This window comes from Bremia lactucae, linkage group LG11 (genome assembly GCF_004359215.1).
Source record: "Bremia lactucae strain SF5 linkage group LG11, whole genome shotgun sequence".
NCBI lineage: Eukaryota > Oomycota > Peronosporomycetes > Peronosporales > Peronosporaceae > Bremia > Bremia lactucae.
Genome location: NC_090620.1, coordinates 4,153,117 through 4,174,764, shown reverse-complemented (window position 1 = coordinate 4,174,764; position 21,648 = coordinate 4,153,117). Strand labels below are relative to the sequence as shown.

The following is a 21,648-nucleotide window of genomic DNA, read 5'->3' as shown; positions in this document are numbered from 1 at the left end:
TCTAGCAGCTTGAGGGGCTCGCTGATGGCGACCAACCGCAACCACGTCTTGAGTATGCACTGCAATTTTATGCAAGCATCTTAGTGAAGCAGTTGATTTTGTACGGCTACTAGAGTCAGATGTAGGTGACAACGATTGGGACGAAAGATCGATATCAACGTGAGCTTTTCGTTCAGGCTTGACATGATTGATTTCTTGTATTGGAACACCATCGCTTGTGCCATTAAATTTTAGATCATCAGGCATTGAGCCATCCAAAGTTTGGCCTGACAATTTAGTTGTCGACTTGTCTTCTTGAGCTTGGGAGGCATCTAGCAGCAACAATAACATGACCACGAAAAGAAAGTGATTATTCATAATGCTTTCACTATGAATTAAATAATAATGTCGGGCTAAGGAATTTGTAGTTGAAAGACCAACCAGTAAGACCTGAATCATGTTTCAAGCCATTTACTGGCCAAAGTTTCAGTAGGATCACTTCGCTGTCCACGTGTTCAGTTGAACGTCCAAGAGCAGATTTTAAGTACAGTTAGGTTAGTATTTAATTTAGGCGCTGGTGGAAGGATTAAGGCGCTAATGGAATGATTCTATCTCCCGCCACAATGGAGCTTTTGACTAGGACATCTTTGCTTTATCTAAATAACACGTTGCCCACGGAGACGGTGAAAGTCATAATCTTTTGGAACTTTTAATGGAGTGAGAGCCAGCCATGACGCCCGAAAGGAGTGCAATCTGATGCTTCGATCGCAAAATGATGCCTGAAACGCAACCATCTCAGGTCTAGAAAGCCTTTAATACAAACTTTGCAAAGAAAAGCATGCTAACTTGCGCTACAACCACTTAATTTGCCATGTGAAAAGCTTTTGTGCCATTAAGTACAGTATTTCCCTAAAATGAAGAGCAACAACTGCCCAGCTTATTGAATACCCAGCTGTTGCTATTACTCGCAAGCGACACATATTTATATACATTTTGACTGTAGACGCAAACCAATGTGTTGACCATTGTTAAAATGAGTGAAGACGAATTTGTGGTGCTGCTAGAGCACGCAGGCATCCTCGAGACGTCGGACGAGAACGATATGGAGTTCATGGTGGAGACGGTCTTGTTTGATTGGCTGGAGCGTGACGGCGTACAGCTTTTTACGACGCAAATGACCGCGGCCAAGCGCGAGCAGAGCGACGCCGACCTAGTCGTGGGTGGCAGCGCTTCGACGGGTCCAACAGCCACTGCTACTGCCACGACGCTGGTGGGTGAAGCAAGAACGAGGATGGCTGGTCACATCTTGTCTAGACTTTTGGAGAGGGGCTGGATTGCGCCAATTGAGTTTGACTATGATGACGACGAGACGGAGGTGCGTCAAGGCGTTCCTCGCTAACATGTTGCACTTGGTTTACTAAGCTCATAAATGATTGACCAGGAATGGAAAATTAAACTTTACACGCCACGACTGCGTACAAATGAGGCATATCGGATTTATATTGAGAAGGACCCATTGGTACGATACGTGTTGAAATGGCATGGATAGAACTCGGAGAAGCTATTTTGTTGCTTGGACGTGATGCGACATCGAAGTTTGCTCGATGGTCAGCTGATGATCTTCCTTGCTTAGCTGCACCTGACTGTTATCTCTACTTGTTGCCACTTACAAAATCTTAATCTGTTTGATTTGTTTTTCAATGTCATTGCAGAAGATAAAAGAAGCGACCGATCTGACCGAAAGTATAGATGTTTCGGTACGACGTAACGTTGCTTACCTTTAAGAACGCAGCATCTTAAATGCTTGTACTGGTGTAGGTAGCAGCAGACAATGATACGAAATCACGAATGCGTGAAAAAATGTGGCAGGATTGCTTCCCCACTTGCTCGGATGGTGCTAAGCAAATTTTTCTTTCATTTACGCGACCAGAAATTATTTTGTACGCCACGCTGGGACTTAATTTGATCAGCAACGGAATCAGCAGCGTACCAGCGTTCTCACGCGAACTCAAAAACATCGGAGTCACTAGCGCTGATGATCGTTCGATCATCGTGGGCTTCCTTGCCAAGGCATTTCCGACCGAGTAATGATAGAATGTTGTATATACAGAGTAGCACCGTCCATGGGTTTATGCGTGTAATTTATTTGTAACTTTATCAAAACACCAGCTTCTTGTTACCCTTACGAGCAGTAAATACCGAGCGCAAAACCGGTTGAGAAGCCCGCGGACGAAGACAAATTCTTTTTTAGAATTGTATACAATTTCCGATACCAGAGCTTCACGTCCTTGCTGTCAATCTTGCCGTTTCCGTTATGGTCGACTTGCTTGTTCATGTCCTTTTGCACTTTTCCCCAATTGATTTCGATATATCCACTGTACGCAGCCGCTTGCCCGACGATAAAGAAGATCCCGACTGCCAGAGCCGCAGCCTTGCCTACTTGCTTAAGCGCGTAGCCCGAACAGAAGCCTAAACCACCTGCCAAAGTGAGCCCGCCGCAGTTAGCCAACACTGCATCAATCATTTGCTCAAAAGAATCGCCTTTCTTTGCTGGGCCTCCACTGCCGGAGGGTCCATCCTAAATGACAGCAATCGATTAATAATCCAATTAAAGTTTCTCATCAATAAACCGCACCGCAGCCGAGAGCAGCATCCCAACTTGACACTGCGCGGAATCCTTAAAAAGCAGCGATGCGGATGCACTCAGCACTGCACTAGTCACGGCTATCTGCGAAATGCGAGAGAAAGCGCGCGGTTGTAGCCGTGTCTTTACGGTAGACACGCCACGCACCCCAAACTTAGGTGACTGCAGGCGGATAGAGACTAGCAATAGAGCGACAGTTATTAGTCGCGTTTTTCTTAAGTTATGTCAATTACGCTTACACAATTGAGAGCGGACGCGGATGGACATCAAGCAGACGAAGTGATCAATTTGCGGTCAACGAGCCACAAGAGTTTCGGTTTGATTGCCAGTATCGGTTTTGAGGAATTGTATGCTTGCTTTAATAATCTCGTTTGCGAGTATTGTATCGGTTTTGACATTATAGCTGCTTTTTTATGTAAGGCCTTGTTGCAACGTTTAATTGTTCAAATTGTGCGTACTTATGTATAAGCCCTTGCATCGAGGCGATTCGCAAAGTGTTACGAAGAGCAATTATTAGCAATAAGAGGGTCCTAATAAATAAGATTTAATTGTATTTTATAGTTTCGAAATTCTATCAAACAAACTGACATTATCGTTATTATCTAAGACTTGTTAGCTACTTATAAACTTCTTCTGCTCGGCGTATACGTAAAGCAATCGAGGCACTTCACCTTCACTGCAATCAGTGTAGGTTGACTAGTACAGTTGTCAGTACAAGCAAAAGATGACCCGTTACACCTGGTAGCACTTCGTTGTCCGTCAAAGGACTTTGCACGTTCATTCCAACATGGATATGTTGGATGAAGATGGACGAAGCTTTTAGACCCCCAAGAAGGCTATCGCGCAACGCGTAAAAGGTTCACACATTTTGGTGACCTTGAATGGAGAGCGGTCGAACGTATGAGTCCGGCCGTAGGCGGGCCAGCATTGGGGCTATGTTTCACGAGAGTTTTGGATCTTGCAAGTAGCTTTTAATTGGTAAAAAAACTCGTGAGACCGAATTGAAAATCCCCAATTGCAACGATGTCCTTGAATAGAGAAGCAACGGAGGATGACAAGCTGCTACGTGCCAGTGTGCTCCTCCCAAGTCCGAACGTTGATCACCCGTTAGCGCCATGTTGTTCGCTCTACAAAGGGACGAGCAACATGCAGCTGCATAGCCGAGTTCATTCAACACGAACTCGACGGGCCCAAGAAAAAGTAGCCTTGCTTCACCAGCAAGGCTCTCAACACACGGAGGTGTTGAGAGAACAGGGTGCTCAACAGATGGAACTGTTGAGACAGTAGCATTTATATGCTGCTTATAGGCCGACGCTTCCACGTCGACCCAAAGCTTAAAGATAGAAATATCTAAGTTTAAGGCAGTCGAAGGCGACTCCCTTTCAGATGGTTCGTCGAGGTAGACGACGCCATAGAAGCTCGTCGTATCAGTAATGATGCGACGAAAGTGAAATTTGGCATGTTCAACTTAGCCGGACGTTCCATATCTTGGGCGTTGAGGCTCAAGCTTTACGACTCTTTAATTTTTGAGTCGTATAAGGTCTTTAAGATCCGGCTCAGATAAACATTTAAGCTGCCACGTGCCGAATTCAGGGCTCGACCCGAGCTCCTGGATTTGAAGCAGGGCAAGCGTGACATTCCGGCTTATGCCCAACATATACGATACCTGGTCAGTTGTACCATCTGTCATCCAATTGATGAACAAACACAGGTGACTGTGTGTTAAAGGTTTTGCAGACGGACCTCTTAAGACCCACCTGTTGCGGCTAGAATTAGGTTCGCTTGACCAAGCGATCTCTATAGCGAAACAGGAGGGCTTTAGCCTGAAACAAGCTTTCGTCCGCTCGGAAGCATATCGTCCACCGAGACGACAAGAAAACGGAGGTCCAGAACCCCAGGATCTCCCGTATGTAGAGAGCAAAAAAACTCGATTTTGAAGTTACAAACAGTTACAAAAATGGAGTCGATGTCAAAAGACTGGCCACTACGCATATGAGTGAAGTGCTCCACGGCCATTGCATTAAAACACTGAGCAAAAAGACCGACCTCTCGCTAGGAACAGCGGAGGACGCGGATCTGACGCTGTTGCGAAATCGCAACAGCGGGGCGGATCGTCAAAAAAACGGTCGGGGTCTGTAGGTGCGGAGCGCCCTACTGATCCAGCAACGTCAAAGAATTTGCAGGCCTTTTGACGGAAGTTTCTCCTCACACACAAACATTGTGTGTAAATACCCCAGGGGATGAGGTTACCCTCATCATCCTGAACAATATAGTGGCAAAATTTACAAAATTTACATTCACTTAAGTCCCTAGTCGATTGTGGGGCGTCGAACAATTCTATTCGACGCGAATCGCTTGAAGATCGCAGGCACAAGTTTGTTAAGCGCGATATCCCTATAACGGCGATGACAGTGCGCCTAGCGACAGGCGCATCTGTAACAGTAAATAAACGTGTAGTTGGTATCTAATACACGTTAAAGCGTAAGCAGTATGATGATATTTCATCGTACAGGACAAATTTGCTGTCATCCTTGGATTACCATGGCTCAGAAAGTACGAGCCATGCATCAACTGGCAGCATCAAGCCGTGACGATGCCTTTCTCTCGTTCATTAGATGGGCCTCTGATGCCCGTCTTGGAGCATCCACAAGCGTGTAAATCGCCTAAGAGTGAGTGCGATGACCCCACTTGTGGCTCGGTCGTTCGCACGACTGCACAAGACCTCAGTGTGAATACCCATCACACTGTGGAGTTTGATACCGACGGCTGTGCATAAGCACTGGCAGCGTCGAAGGTCTACCATTGTGACGTGGACAGTTACTGACGGCTGTGCACAAACGTGGGCAGCGTCGAAGGTCTGCCATTGTGACGCAGGCATAGTCACCGACGGCTAAGCACAAGGACAGGCAGCGTCGAAGTTCGACCAATCGAATAATTTAAGTTGTACGAACCAAGGATGTTTGCTACAAAAGCAACCTTTTAACAAAATTCGAAACGCCTCTCTGTAAGAGACAGTGTGAAAGTTCTAAATTGACTGAAGAGTCGATCGTAGAGGGTCTCGCAGTAGTTGCACAACCAATGCTCGAGTTAGTTGGAGAGGATACTTCCCCAGGGTAAATAAGAATATGGGTGCCATTTTACGTGATGGAAGAAGTCCTTAATACTCTACAGGAAGAAGTCTTGGGCACCTTTAGATACAAGTTCCAATGTAGAAAGTGAGGCACTGAAGGTCTAAGTAAACAATAATTAAGTGTTGGGTCTTACACTTGATCTGACAACGCCTCCGAAATTATTTTTGGAGATAACATCATGTGCCGACGCTTGAACCGAAACAATTCTTGCGTAATCTGCGTAGTGGCAAATTCAAGCAGATCTACGTACTTGCCATCTGCGACAAATACATAGCCGATACTCGGTCGGCAATACTTTTACCTGATAAAAGAATGGGCTCTCAAACGCTCATCCATGAACGAAAGTGTCATCGATGGGAAGACTTGGAAAGAAGGTTTTTCGTCCCAATCCTGCGAGTCATGAAGACTAATCATTTATATAAAGATTTCAGGGTGTGCTCCCTGATTCGGTACCGTGGGAGTTGCCTAAGGATAAAGGCACTCGATACGAGATCAACCTGATACCAGATTCGAAATAATGTATCATGAAGTAGTAGTCACTGCCTCGAGAACACGTATTATCGATCGACAAGTTCTTTGCCGGTCACTTAGCAGCGAGCCATGTGAGGTAATCAACCATTCACAAAGCTCTCCGACCTTATGTCTGTGTAAAGCAACACGAGGATGGCGCATTGAGCACGCGCTCAATAAGTTGAACGCTGCAGCGGTACCGGCTAAACGCCGGTACCACGAAATAAAAGACGTAATTATTAATGGTATGTCAAATAGTACTATCTATTCGTCAATGGATTTGATTGATGGATTCTATCGAATCCTCATACGTGATCAGGATATCCCGTTCACAGCAGTAAGTACCCCAAGCGGAATGCTATGAGAGTGGCTAGCTTACCACAGGGGCTTAGTGATGCCCCTGCGTCATTTAACAGATGTGGAACCAATCTGTTAAGATCAATGCGGGATTTCGCACCGAGTTATTTGGATGACGTCTTCGTTCATAGCAGAGCCATGAGTTACCTTAAAAATTTATCGCAACAACCTTGAAAGGATCGTTGAAATTGTTTCGATCCTCAACGGATCGATCCTCAACACGCAATCGGTTACTGTAATGACTTGCGCTGACGCATCATGTATGAGTGCCACGATGCACCAAAAGTGGTTACGTATTTGTGGACTTCGTCTTTGGGCGTCCCGAAGACGATTACAAGAATAATGGCACTATTGCGTTTATTGATCGTTTTAGCAAGATAGTCTATCTTGCTGCAGTCCCGGAGTCGATCCCAGCCAAAGGCTGTGCTCAAGTCTTCGTTGACACGATATTTCAACCCCATGGCTTACCCCGTGAACTAGTCTCAGATCGAAACCCCAGATTCACAACAGAATTTTGGCAAACTAAGTTTTACTCACTTGGAACACAGTTCTACAGCTTCTGACTTGAAATAGATGGTCAAAAAGAACGTGCTAATCGTACCCTCAAAGAAATACTTCGCAAATACGTCCATTCTTTTACGCGTTAGAGCGAGTTCTTGCTTATTGTAGGATTTGCCATAAACAATTCAGTGCATGCTTCTACAAAGCACACAACGTTATTCGTGGCGCTTACGTCATCCGCGTATACCCACCTTGTTTGAGAGTGATTCTTTTTCAAGAGGGGAGGGACTCGCTCGAGCCGAGAACATTCTAGTTCTTGCTCATCCCGCATAAGCAAAGGTCAATGCGAAGGATACCAATGTTGATTTAATAAACCTTACAGGGGACAAACTTAGTAATAACAATAATGCTATTACTGACTTTGATAACGATGCTTAAAGACTCAGCATCTAAAAAAATAAAAATAGTGAGAACAATATTGCTCTCACTAATAAGGAAATGACATCTCCGCAGTGCGCACCGGTCGCACTGAAGACAAAAACAATACCGAGTCAGCAGGTGATTACCTGTTGGCTGGAAAAGCAGTGGTTCGTTTCGTACAGGATTCTGGCTGATGCGGTGGACCGACAGAAATGGAACTCAGAAAAAAATGGAAGTGCAAACATACTTTTATTTAATGATAGTGACCTAGTCTTACTGTCTACGGTAAACCTTCAAAAACCACCCCCGATGAACCCTAAAATATACTAAAGTATGTAGTGACCAAGGTGGGCAGTAATAAATGACTGGTTCAGGTTTTTGGCCCGTTTCGCACAACATCACTAAGGCAATGCGTAAACGATCGAGCTGCCTCGTAATATGCGTACACATCCTACGTTTACTGTCGAGCGTCTCCTCTCGCACCATCAGTACGAGGCTTTTTTTCGATTCTGGATTACACCGGAAGGATCTAGGGCATCCGCCAAAGCCTGAGGGTTCGGAGGCAAAGCCTGATGGATTGGAGCCAAAGCCTTATAGTCTTGAAACAGAGTCTGATCTCATGAACCAGACGACCCACTCTTTCCTCCAGCGAAGAGATCTTCTGACGAGCTGCCACCAGCTCGTTTTGAAGGGACTGATGTATCCTATCATTCGCCAGTTGAACAGTCGCAGCCTGCGCACAATTTTTCAACTGGTCACGAGAAACATTATCAACCGTCACCGATAATTCGCGGCGACGGGATCGCTCGTGATCAATGTCCTCCCTCAAATAGTGAAAGGTGCGATCCAATCACGATGTTGGTTTCGGTTTGTGAAACGAGGCGAACCCGATCCCCCTTCCAAATCAATTGTCGGATTCGAGTGGTGAGAAGCATTTGCTTATTGAAAGCTTTTCGAACCACCGTGAGGTAAAGGTGGTTCAAAGGAGTTATCTTGTTCGTTGGCGAGGGTATCCACCATCGCACATAGTTGGGAAACCTCGTTCCCAACTGATGTTGGACGTTACGAATCTCGTTCTGCAGTACGACGAGACCCATCCTCCTCGACAGCAGGTCCATCGGAGAGCGAGCCTTCCCGCGCTCGTAAAAAGGTTTGGAGGTTCTAAATCCCTTCGCGCATCTCACAAGAAATGAAAGTCCTCCAATGAGGATCTTTAAGGTTATATGTCTCTTAGGGGCATGACCAGCACCCTTAGATCAGCATGGACATGAGTCTCCCCACGAGAGACAAGGTAACCGTGCCTCTCAAGACAAACGGTGCAGCTTGTAGCGTGCAGCGACTACGGTCCATTTTTCAAACCGTTCACGGAAATCATCCATTTTGTCAAGCCATTTCCGAGGCTATACTTTGCACGTTCTGTGCGAATGCTTCTAAAGATTGGAACAAAGGAGTTACATTCTTTGCCCGCTTACGGGTGTACCACATGCCAGAAACGTCATTGATAAAGAATTTCGTTGCATCCTCACCAGGCTTGTAAAGCCTGGATAAGTCGAACGACGGGATATGGTATGGACCGTTGGTCATACCAGACCAACGAGTTAGGTTGCTCTTAGAGGGCAACCAAGGCTATTTTTCGGGAGCAAGTCGCAAGACATTACTGTCCTTCCCCCGTTGGCTCATGTTAACGTTAACGCTAACATGGCTCTCGGTGTTATCCTTACAAGCACTCCGTTTTTTCTGGCGATGCATACTGACACCACCAGTAGCATTCATACTAAGAAGTGACCTTTACGATCACTTCGTTCTGATGATGCATACTGACATCACCAGAGTTGTCGTCGTTCAGGGAGTCATCACACGATGACTCCAACCAAAAGGGTCTTCAAAGCGTCAAACAACTCTGTCATCACCTCTTAAGTTGGTATGTGAGAATTCGAAGGTTCACGGACGTGGCTCCGGTTGATTCGGAGGCTTTAACATTTTCACCGAGTCGGGCGATCACGCCGACTGGCCAAGTCACCTACAATGAGAGTAGCATGTGACATTTACTAGTCACCTCAAATTAGAGTAGGAGGTGTGTTTTTTCCGCAGAAGAACGTATTAGCGTCTACTGAAACATTTGCATTGGCGTGGAGACAAACAGAACCGAACTCCACGAAGGGCAATTGGTTGCTTCATTCCTTATGAGTTGCTACCGCATGCAATACATCCGCCACGAACCGATTAGCACGTTCTGTTTGGCCATCGCTCTGATTATGATCCGCTGTTGACATGTGGAGCTTGCTACCCAGCGGATCAAACGCATGACGCCAAAACCCGACGTAAAACGTGGATCCCGATCCGATACTATGGCTTTGGGCATCCGTGTAGTCGGTACACATGATCCAGGAACAAGAAAGCTGCCTCCTTGCCTGTGATCGTGTCAATACATGGCGCTTAATTAAAGTCCAGACTGGCCGACTTCGAGTGTTCCGTTGGAATTGGCAGCGGCTTCAATGGCGCACTGCTGGACGGTGCAGGCTTTATACGCTGACACTGCTTGTAGGAGCGAATAAAGTTGGTCACCCGTCTATAAAGGAGTGGCCATCAAATTACTTTAACACTCATATGATCATCACTCGATGGTACTTTAGCACAAGATTTGTTAAGATGGACATAGATTCTCAAGGTTTTACAAGGTGACAGCCGGTGCCGTAATAGTTTATCGCTATAGCTTAACTCACTTAGTTTAGCCTTCAGGTGCGACGGAAGGGTTACTTTTCGTCCACCGAAGTGATCCAACAGCAGGCGAAAACGTTCGCCCTGACTGTAGCTCTTCTTCATTTTGGAGACCAACGAGCTATTCAAGTGGTAGACCTTCATGGCTGCCAGCATTGACGACTCAATTTGTTCCTTAGCACGAGACACATTTTCCTGGTGTCTTGCCTCGAAGTCTCGTCTGCGCGATAATGCGTCAGCCAAGACATTCAATTTACCCCGATAGCATTCAATTTGAATTGAATTCCGAGAAGAATGTAAGCTATCTTGCCACTCTAAGCGAGAGGTGCGGCGGGTTTATTGCGGTGCGGAGTGATGCGTGATCCGTATAAACTACAAATGGCTCGGGGCCTAAAAGGTGCACGCGAAACTTTACAAAAGCATACTGTACTCCTTGTCATGCACACGGTAATTTAATTTCGCGGCATCCAAAAGCCGGGACTAATAAGAGATGACGTGGTCAACGACGTTGTCATCCTTCTGCGTGATCGCGCTGCTAATTGCAAATTGCTTGCATCGCAGACGACGCTAAAGGGTTCATCCGCTTCTGGCAATGCCAACACCGGTGCCTCTACAGGAGATTGCTTCATTGATGTGAACGCATGTACTTGTTCATTTGATCAAACCCATTATGTATCCTTTTTAAGGAGGTCAGACAAGGGCTTAGTCCGCTCCATCTATTTTTGCTGTACTTATACAAGTAATTAGAGAGCCCTTGAAATCGGCGCAAATCCTTCAAGCGTCGTGGGATTGGCCATTCCCTTACAGCCTTAACATTGTCTGGGTCTGCTCGTACACCATGTGTACCTACGATGCAGCCCAGCACGGGTATCTCGGGGATCCGTATGATGCACTTTTGCAAGTTGACGTATCAATGTGCTTGATGCGTTTGTAGAATGTCGGATTCTCGGCCAATGCTATTGAGCCTTGGTTGTCCTCATAGATCTTGACCGCATCGCTTCTCGACATCTCAACGAGCTCACACAGAAATGCCTTTAGCCACACCGCTTCTTGTGCTACTTCTGGCAACGCCATGTGTTCGACTTCCGTAGACGAAGTGCCACAGTGCGCTGCTTCTTGCTTTTCCAGCTGATACATCCGCCGCTCATCAAAAATGCCACTGGTGCTTCTTCTTGACTCTGTGTCTCCAGCCCAGTCTGCATCCGTGTAGCCTTGAAGTCCCTTGTCACTTGATGCTTGAAACTTGATACCATGCAATTTGTGCCTTGTATATACCTGAATACTCTCGTGAGTGCTTGCTAGTGTGTCGGACATAAAACTGTAGCAAATTGGCTGATCACTGCTACTACCGCAGCGAGATCGGGGCGTGTATCGACCGTAAAGTACATCAGGTAGCCGACAGCATTTCTATATGGTACCCCAGCCATGGACTCGTTGTGTTTGCAACCTCCTTCGCACATAAGCTTTTTTTTGTCAGCTTGAGTCCCGGATCCTGTGTATTCGTGCATAGTAGGGCCCGAGAACGGGCTGAGCAATAGAGTCGCACAAGCGTCATTTAGACGCTGTGTTGTAGAGTGATATTGGAGTATGTCTCCACTCTGGACAAGTTAGCTGATATCATGACGAAGCCTATTCCAGCGACGCAGTTTTGTGTGCTTCGGAGCAAACTTGGTATTCAAGCGTCTCCCTAATCGTCGAGTCGAGTGAGAGTGTTAGCTAGGAAGCGACTCGACTACATCAAGATAGTACCCATAATTACCATTATATACCGGTAATGACGTCACAGTGTGACGTCATGGGGATGACGTTAGTAGATGACGTCAGTAGTTTCTAGAAGGTTCTATGAGCTATGATTGGAGAATCAATGATTGGCTTCGAGGTAGCTATAGGTTGCGAACTAAGGACCTTAATATATTCACTTTGCATTTCGCCAAGTAGTGCTCACTTGACCTTAGCATAAGTCAAACAGTGGGAGCTGTGCGATGGTTGCGCACCTGGCAAATAAACGCGAGTGAGCTTCATGCAAAAGTCGCCTCATCACGCAAATAAGCTGCTAGAAGTCATTCAGAGTGACGTGAGCGGTCCTATGCAGTCAGCGACTTTTAGCGGTAAGTGGTACTTCGTCACATTTACAGATGAGTACTCGCACTTTACCAGTGTTCTTGTTACGAAGCAAGTCGGAGGTCTCAAACAAGCTCGCCAAGTTTGTTGCGTTCACTGAGACTTAGACCGGCGGAGTTGTCAAAACTCTTCGTTGAGACAACGGTGGTGAAAACACTTCGAGCGTATTGGCCAAGTTCTGCAAGCGTCGTGGTATTGAGCAAAAATTCACGCTACCCTACGCTCGCAACTGAATAGGGGGGGGGGGCGAACGCATGAATCGTACACTCGTGAATTGCGCAAGATGTATGCTTGAGCTCGCTGGACTGCCGAAATCGTATTGGGGCGAAGCATTCATGACCGCTACCTTCCTTCGCTACCGCTGTCCAACGCGAGGTATTGTATGGAAAAGTCACTATATCAGGTTTGGACCGGGAGGAAACCAGCGCTGGCAAATCTAAAGGTGTTTGGCTGCCATGCATTTGTAACAGTTCCAAAGGAAAAACGTCGCAAGATTGACTCTCGAACGGTACGCTGTCCATTTCTCGGCTACTCGAAGCATGAAAAAGCATATCGTTTCGAAGAAAGATTGAGAATGGCCGTGTACTAGTGAGTTTGATGCAAAATTTATGGAAGACATGTTTGACAGTGAGAGATGCGTCCGCCAGAATAGCGCGATTGTTGTTCAAGAGGCTGATGAATTGGCCGATGACGACTCTCCACAACTCGAAGAAACTGATCAAGAGAATGAAGAATGTGAGCAGAGCGAAGAAATGGAGCCTGGCACCAAGCGGCACGAAAGGACTCAATCGCTCGAAAAAGCAGCTGAAATTCCAACGTCTAAGCGACACAGTAGATACCAATCAGTAAAAGAAATGTCTGCTACGGCACACGATTTTGAGGCTGCGTACGTTGTGGATTCAGTGGGAGAAATGCCGACCACGTTCAAGTCGGCGATGGAATCCAGCGACGCAGCCAAGTGGCAAGAAGTATGCAACTCGGAAATGGAATCGCTTCAAAAGAACAAGACATGGACGCTTGTGCCGCTACCAAAAGGGCGCAAGCCAATAGGCAATCGGTAAGTGTTTCGCGTCAAAGAAAATCAAGACGGTATAGTGGAGCGACACAAGGCGCGTCTAGTGGCTAAAGGCTTTGCACAGAAGTTTGGCATTGACTACGAAGAAACGTTTGCGCCTGTGGCCAAGTTTACATCTATTCGGATTCTGCTCAGTTTGGCTGCCAAGTACGGACTTACTGTCCATCGGATAGACGTAAAGACAGCGTACCTCAACGGCCAGCTCGACGAGGACATCAACATGGCGCAGCCAGATGGCTTCAATGATGCAATCAATCCGGACTATGTGTGCAAACTAGAACGGTCAGTGTACGTGCTGAAGCAGTCGCCTCGCATGTGGAAGAAGCCCCTCGATGATTTTATGCTAGGGCTCGAGTTCAAGAAATGCGAATCTGGCCACTGCGTCTAAATGAAGCGTGGTAGGCAAGATATGATCTTTGTTGCGCTTTACGTCGATGACTTAATTTTGGCTAGCAGTAATGAAAAGGTCAAGTGAGCACTAGTTGGCAAAATGCAAAGTAAATATATTAAAGGACTTAGTTCGCAAACCTATTGCTTGTTACCTCTAAGCCAACCATTACTTCTAGCCAATTAGCGCTTCTGAAATATTCTAGAAGCTTCTGACGTCATCAACTGACGTCATTACCGGTATCTGCCGGTACCCGCCTTTGGCCTGCTTGCTGCATGAGACGCCTTTTTCACAGCGTCCTTAAGAACACTCCCACTCGACTCGACAGCTCTTGGGCCTTGTATCCCGAGCTTGCCACGAAGTACGCAAAACTGTGTCGCTGGAATTGGCTTGGTCATATCGGCCAGCATGTCGAGAGAAGAAATATATTCGAGAATCACTTGACCGTCTTTAACCTTGTCGTATACAAAATAATATCGAATGTCGATGTGCTTGTTTTGCTTGTGATACTCTGGATTCTTTGCCATTGCAATTGAGCCTTGGTTATATTCATAAATCTTGACCGCTCTATCCGTGGACATCTCACCGAGCTCGCACAGAAATGTTTTAAGCCATACTGCCTCTTGTGTCGCCTCTGACAGTGCCATGTACTCAGCTTCTGTAGATGATAGAGTCACCGTATGCTGTTTCTTGATCTTCCAGCTGACACACCCGCCACTCATCATAAAAGCGTAGCCGCTTGTGCTTCTTCGTGACATCGTCTCTCCGGCCCAGTCCGCATCCGAAAACCCTTGCAGTCCATTATGAGTTGCTGCTTGAAACTCGATGCCACGGCATCGAGTTTCGTGAGTCCTTGTACCTTATATATACCTGAAAACCCTTTTGAGTGCTTGCCAGTGTGTTGGGCATGGGTCTGCAACAAATTGGCCAAGTACTCCAACTGCCGCAGCGAGATCCTGGCGTGTGCCAACCATAATGTATCAGGCAACCGACAGCATTTCGATACGGCACACCGACCATAGTTTCACTGTGCTTGCATCCGCCTTCGCACATGGACTTGGTCAGCTTGAGTCCTGGACCCTGGGGCGTCCTAACGGCCTTACTGTTGTCCATGTTGAACTTCGCTAAAATATTACATGCAAACTTGGTCTGCCGCATCGTGAGTGCCCCAATCTCAAAGTCTTGCTCAATTTCAATTTCAGGAAATTACTTGAGCTGGCCCATATCCGTCATCTCAAATATGTGGCTCAGGGCTAACTTAGTTTCTTGTAGCATCTTGCTGGTACTGCTAGCCAATATAAGTCATCGACGTATCATGCAACAAAAATCAGGTTATGCTAGGACTGGAATTTAAGAAGTGTGAATCCGATCACTGCATCTAAATGTAGATGCAGTGATCGGATTCACACTTCTTGAATTCCAGTCCCAGCATAAAGTCGTCAATTGTCTTGTTCCACATGAGAGGTGATTGCTTCAGACCGTACAGCGACCGTTGTAACTTGCACACGTAACCTGGATTGGCTGTATCACTGAAGCCATCAGGCTGCGTCATGTAAATATCTCCGTCGAGCTGACCATTAAGAAATGCTGTTATCACATCCATTCGATGGACCGTAAGTCCGTACTTGGCAGCCAGAACTTAGCAAAATCCGGATCGATTAAAACTTCGCCACCGACGCAAACGTTTCTTATAGTCGATGCCGAATTTTGTGCGAAACCTTTCGCCACAAGGCGCGCCTTGTATCGCTCAACTTCACCAGCTTGGTTTTCCTTAACTCGAAATACCCATCGGTTGCCGATTGCCTTACATCCTAACGGCAGGGGCACAAGTGTCTAAGTCTTGTTCTTTTGTAGCGAGTCCATTTCCAAGCTGCACGCTTCCTTCCATTTTTTTAGCTGCGTCATTGGATACCGTCGCCAACTTGAACGTGGTTGGCATTTCTCGCACTGAAAATCCACAACGTACGCAGCCTCGAAGTCTTGAGCTGTAGCTGACATTTCTTCAAGCGATTGATATTGACTGTGTCGTTTGGGCCTTGGCGCTTCAGTCGCTTTTTCGAGCGATTGGGTCCTTTGGTGTCGCTTTCTGCCAGGCTCAAATTCTTCATTCTGCGCAGATTCTTCATTTTCGTGATCGGTTTGGTCGTGTTGTGGGGAGTCCTGTTCAGTCGCTTCATCATCATCTTGAATAACGACCTCATTATAGCGCCGGTCGCGCTTCCCACTATCAAACGTATTTTCCATAAACTTTGCGTCGCGACTGACAAGCACACGACCACTCTCAACTTTTATGCTCTGAGTAGCCAAGAAACCGACAGCGTACCGACCAAGCTTCAAATTTGCTTCGCTTTTCCTTAAGTACTGTAAGCTATGCATGGCATCCAAAAACCTTCAGATTCGTTTCGCAGCAGAGATACCGTGGTAAAGTGCGAGTACTCATCCGTGAAAGTGAGAAGTACCGCTTGCCGCTAAAAGTTGTTGACTGCATAGGTCTACACACATCACTGTGAATAACTTCCAACAGTTTCTTTGCATGATGTGGTGACTTTTGCATCAAACTCACTCGCGTTTGTTTGCCAATCGCACAACGATCGCACAGCTCCCACTGATTGACCGACGCAAGATCAATGTCAACACCATAGTTCCTTTTGACGATAGTGTCTAGACCACTATATCTAATGTGTCTAAGTCGAAGATGCCAGAGGTACGAAGTGGTGTCCCCATGGCATCCCGACGAGCTTGTCACATTGGCTTCGTCAGTGCCGACGAGCGTCGTGCATAGCCTAAACAGCCCTTTACCCTCACGGGATCCAAGTTTTCACTGCAATCCTTTTGCTTTAGCAAAGCATCCGTCACTTTCAAACGTGACTGGACCCACGTCCTTCGTAAAGCGTCCAACGGAGAAGAGATTGCGCGATAATTTCGGAATATGCCATACTCCTCAAAGCACTTCCTTCTTGGTTCCATGCGGAGTCTTCATATACATCACGATGTTACCAGTCCCGACTGCCTGGACAACACCATCGTCTGCTAAGTGAACGTCCACCGGAGAAATACCCTTGAAATTCTTCATGAACTGTTTCGAGTACGTCATGTGCTGTGTCGTACCTAAATCGACCAGCCATATGCAACTTGACTTGGTAGTCTTCAAATGTCCACCAACCGAAAAAAAGATAATCGTCAGAGTCGTCTTCACTCTGCGCGACGTTTGCACGCTGTAGCCGCTGTCGTTCTGTGTTCTCGCGAATTCGCACGGGGCACTTAGCGATCCAATGCCCATGCTACCCAAAGTAGTTACAGGTGCTGTTGGCCTTGACCGGTTTTTGGCGTCCCTTACGCCGACCGTTGTCCGTTGTCATAAACGCTTGTCCTTGCCCGTGGCGGCTCCATCGAAGCCGCCACCTTGTTCCTTCGCAAACCTATTGCTTCTTACCCTTAAGCCAACCATTACACTTGTAGCCAATCATCGCTTCTGGAATCTTCTAGAAGCTTTTGACGTCATCAACTGACGTCATCTCAATGACTTCACCGCATGACGTCATTCCCGGTATCTACCGGTATACACCGGTACCCGCCTTTGGCCCGTCAAACGTTTCATTCCATACGCGCGACGCTTGTTTGAGTCCGTACATAGCCTTGACCAGTTCCAAACAATTAAAATTGTCATCAAACTGTACTCCTTCAGAGATCTCGCAATAAACTTGTTCTTTTATGATTCCATACAGAAATGGAGTGTCACATACTTGACAACCGGCGAAAAGGTTTCGGTGTAATCAATGCCGTACTTTTGTTTGAAGCCATTCGCGACGTGGCGAGCCTTGTATTTGTCGATAGATCCATCCGCTCTGCGGTTGATCTTAAACACCCATTTGGTACCAATGGCACGTTGAGCGTGTGGCAGCTCGGCAGCACAAAATACCACGCAGAGCATGATTTCGAGCTCCATACGAATTGCCTCGCGCCAATGAACTTGCTGCGGTCCATTCATTGCCTCTTAGAAAGACTTAGGCTCTGATAAGTCGATCGATCTTTCAACGGCATTAGCACTTGCACGCCAAAACAGAGGAGAAGCAGCTTCGTCATCTTGGTCATCATTCTTTTCTGCATCGTCTTCCATACGCGATTCAATGGGCGCGCTTGCTTCTTCAAGACCATTTTGTTGTCGAGCAGCAGGTAATTTCCTGGGTAGGTTTCTCTTTTCACTTTAGCGACCTTTTCGCTTTCCTGTCTGCTTGTACTCCATTTTTGGGGAAGCAATTTCGAGATCTTCAAATTCCGAATCATCGACATCTTCGTCCAAGCTTATCGGCAGAAACTCGAGAACAGACTCATCGAAGTTAACATCGCGACTAATAATAACTTGCCCTGCATCGACGAAAAGACTCGATAAGCTTAAGATGTTTCTTCGTAACCGAGAAAAATTCCGACGCGAGCCTTAGGGTCCCATTTAAGTCGTTTTTCCTTTGGAGTTAGAATGTACGTCCGGCAGCCAAATACACGCATGTGTTTTACACTGGGCTTCGACTCTTAGACAATCTCATAAAGAGTCTTATGCTCAAACTTTGGGTGACGGCAGTCAATTCTTGACGTATATGGCTGTCATTGCTGCCTCAGCCCAGAAACACTTGTCGAGCTTGGCGTGATGCAGCAAACTGCGTCCAATTGTAACAGTTGTCCGAATAGCACGCTCTGCCGTCCCATTAGTCTGTTGGGCGTACGGAACTGTAATTTGATGCTCAATTCCTTCATCTTCGTAGAAAGTCTTGATCGAGCTTGTCGCGAACTCACGAGCTCCATCGTGCACCCACCTGTTCTGGCTAGAATTAGAGTCGCTCAACCAAGCGATCTCTATAGCAAAACAGGAGGGCTTTAGCCTGAAACAGGCTTCGTCACTCGGGGTCATATCGTCCACCGAGACGACACGAAACCATAGGTCTAGAACTGATGGATGTCTCGTATACAGAGAGCGAGAAACCTTGCTCTTCGAGTTACTAACGGTTACAAAATTAAATCGTTGTCAAAAGATAGGCCACTAACTACCCTATAAGTGTAGTGCCCCACGGCCAGTGCCTAAAATCACTGAGCAAAAGAACCGACCTCTCGCTAGGAACAGCGGAAGACGCATATCTGACGCTGTTGCGAAATCGCATCGGCGAGGCGGCTCGTCCATAAACGGTCGGGGTCAGTAGGTGCGGAGCGCCCTACTGTTCCAGCAACGTCAAAAGAATTTGCAGGCCTTTTGACGAAAGTTGCTCCGTACACACATAAATTGTGTGAAACTGCCACACGGGATGAGGTTAACCTCATCACCCTGAAAATAAAAATGTAAAATAAATGCCACTTAAGTCCCTAGCCGATTGTGGGTCGTCGAATAATTTTATTAGACGCCAATCGCGAGAAGATCGTAGACTCAAACTTATTGAGCGCAATACCCCTTTAACGAGGATGACAGTGCGCCTAGCAACAGGCGTATCTGTAACGGTAAAGAAACGTGTGGTTGGTATACAAAACACATGAAGGGCTAAACAGTACGATGATGATTATATCGTACCAGATTTGGATGACAAATTTGATGTCATCCTTAAATTACCATGGCTCAGAAAGTACAGGCCATGTTTAAATTGGCAGCATCAAGCCGTGACGATGCCTGTCTCTTGTTCCTGAGATGGCCAAATGATGAACATCTTGGAGCGTCCACAAGCTTGTGAATGTCCTACGAGTGAGTGCGGTGGCCTCACCTGTGGTTCAGGCGTTTACCTGACTCCACACGACCTCAGTGTAAATACCCAACTCACTGTGGAGTTAGATCCTGACGGATGTGCACAAGCACATGCAGCGTTGAAGGTCCTCCATTGTGATGTGGTCATAGTTACCGACGGCTACAGGCGGCGTCGAAGGTCCACAATTGTGACGCGGATATAGTTACCGACGGCTGTGCACAGCACAGGCAGCGTCAAAGTTCGATCACTCAAATAAGTTGAGTTGTACAAAACAAGGATATTTGCTTGAAAAGCAACATCCAAGAAAGTTTAAAACGCCTTCCTATAAGAGGCAGTGCAAAAGTCCTAGGTCGACTGGGGAGTCGATCGTTGAGGATCTCGCTGTGGTAACCAACCACAGCTAGAGGCAGTTGAGGAGGATACTCCCCAAATAAATTCTTGTCCCCGAAACCTGTGGTCAAAGGTTCACAGGTACCTTTGGAAATAAATTCCAGAGAGGAAACTGAGACAATAAGTGTCTTAATAAACAATGATTCAAGTGTAGACGCTTAAACACTTGATCTAATAGCAGTTCTAAAGTCAATTTCGGAGATAACTCAGTTGTCAACGAAAAAATTGAAACGGTTCTTGCGTAATCTGCGTAGTGAAAAAGTCAAGCAGATCTGCGTACTTGTCACAGTTGATAACTACGTGGCCGACATTCGGTCGGCGATAGTATTTACTGAGAACGAACTGTTTCTTAGCAGCTCATCGATGGACGAAAGTAACCTCGATGAGAAGACTCGGAGGAACGTTTATCTACCAATCTTATGAGTATTTGAAGACAAAATCCGTTGTATAAGGGTCTGATCGAATTAAAGGAGTGCGAGTTATGTGTGTTGCATAAGGATAAGGGTACTCGACACGAATTCGACCTTATTTTGAGTTCGAAATCCTGTGTCATGAAGCAGTGATCATTGCCTCGTGAACAAAAATTAGCAATCGACAATGTTCTTGCCGACCGCATAGCAGCGGCTCATCCGAGGGAGTCAACCTGCCCACAATAGCTCTACGACCTTATGTGTACGTAATGTAACAGGAGGATGACGGATTGTGAATGCATTTAATAAATTGAACGCTGCAACGGTACCGGCTCAAACGCCGATACCACGAAAAGACGTAATCATTGATGGTATGTCGAAGAGTACTATCGTTTCGCCAATGGATCTGATGGATGGATTCTATCCGATCCTTATGCGTGAACAATATATCCCGTTCATAGCAGTAAGCACCCCAAGCGGAATGGCTACTTATGCCACAGGGGCTTTGTAATTCCCCTGCGACATTGAACAGATGTGTAACCGATCTGTTGAGATCGGTGCGGGATTTCGCAAAAAGTTATTTGTACGATGCATTCGTCCATAGCCGGGCCATGGACGGATAGACGGACGTGCAAGCTCATAAAACTCACGTTCGTCAGGTTCTTACATTTATGCGCACGCACGAGTTGTATGCAAATCTCAAGAAGTGAATATTCGCTGCAAGCGAAATACCACTTCTTGGGTGCAATGTGGAAAAACATGGTACACGCCCGGATCCGGAAAAGATTAAGGCGATCACCGATTGGCCTGAGCCAGTCGATGAAAAGGGACTTCAAAAGTTCCTCGGCTTAGCGTTGTACCTGCACAAGTACTCAAGCAATTACGCCGAAACGACAGTACATCTTTCTTGAAGGAAAAAATAGTGGTCACGGAACGTTGATCGCCAGACTTCCTTTAAGGGTATTAAGCAAAGAGTGATGCAATTGCCAATCCTGGCGATTGCGGACCAAGACCGACCATTTCATGTGGTCTGTGACGCCAGTGATTTTGCAATCGGCTGTGTGTTAATGCAATATGACACAGACGGCGCAGAGCGCGTCGTTCGCGTCAGCTTCAACCAGCTGAACGCAACTAACCAGTGCATGACAAAGAATTCCTTGCCATGTTATACGCACTAGCTAGGTTTAGGGTCTATCGCTTGGGAGGTAGACCGCTCATTGCGTATACGGACCATGCGTCTTTACGCTCGGCCGTAAACGGTCCAAACCGCTCTCAAAGAATGGC

The 21,648-nt window shown here is 46.6% G+C and overlaps 3 protein-coding genes across 3 annotated transcripts; 2 read left to right on the top strand and 1 right to left on the bottom strand.

Moving 5' to 3' along the window:
- Positions 1-393: 393 nt before the first annotated feature.
- Positions 394-2,067, top strand: CCR75_005320 (uncharacterized protein; the record flags this gene model as incomplete). The annotated part of the gene is made up of 5 exons (XM_067963402.1): positions 394-778; positions 983-1,354; positions 1,421-1,498; positions 1,692-1,736; positions 1,798-2,067. The coding sequence occupies exons 1-5, from the start codon at positions 752-754 to the stop codon at positions 2,065-2,067; spliced, it is 792 nt and encodes a 263-aa protein (XP_067817126.1). The 5' UTR covers positions 394-751.
- CCR75_005319 (uncharacterized protein) lies at positions 1,476-2,931 on the bottom strand. Its single transcript, XM_067963401.1, has 3 exons — positions 2,863-2,931; positions 2,615-2,802; positions 1,476-2,557 (listed from the first exon to the last, which is right to left on the bottom strand). Exons 1-3 carry the CDS (start codon positions 2,888-2,890, stop codon positions 2,162-2,164), a joined length of 612 nt encoding a protein of 203 aa, XP_067817255.1. The 5' UTR covers positions 2,891-2,931; the 3' UTR covers positions 1,476-2,161.
- On the top strand, positions 2,846-3,091 carry CCR75_005318 (uncharacterized protein; the record flags this gene model as incomplete). The annotated part of the gene is made up of 1 exon (XM_067963400.1): positions 2,846-3,091. One exon carries the CDS (start codon positions 2,846-2,848, stop codon positions 3,089-3,091), a length of 246 nt encoding a protein of 81 aa, XP_067817254.1.
- Between the last annotated feature and the right edge of the window lie 18,557 nt (positions 3,092-21,648).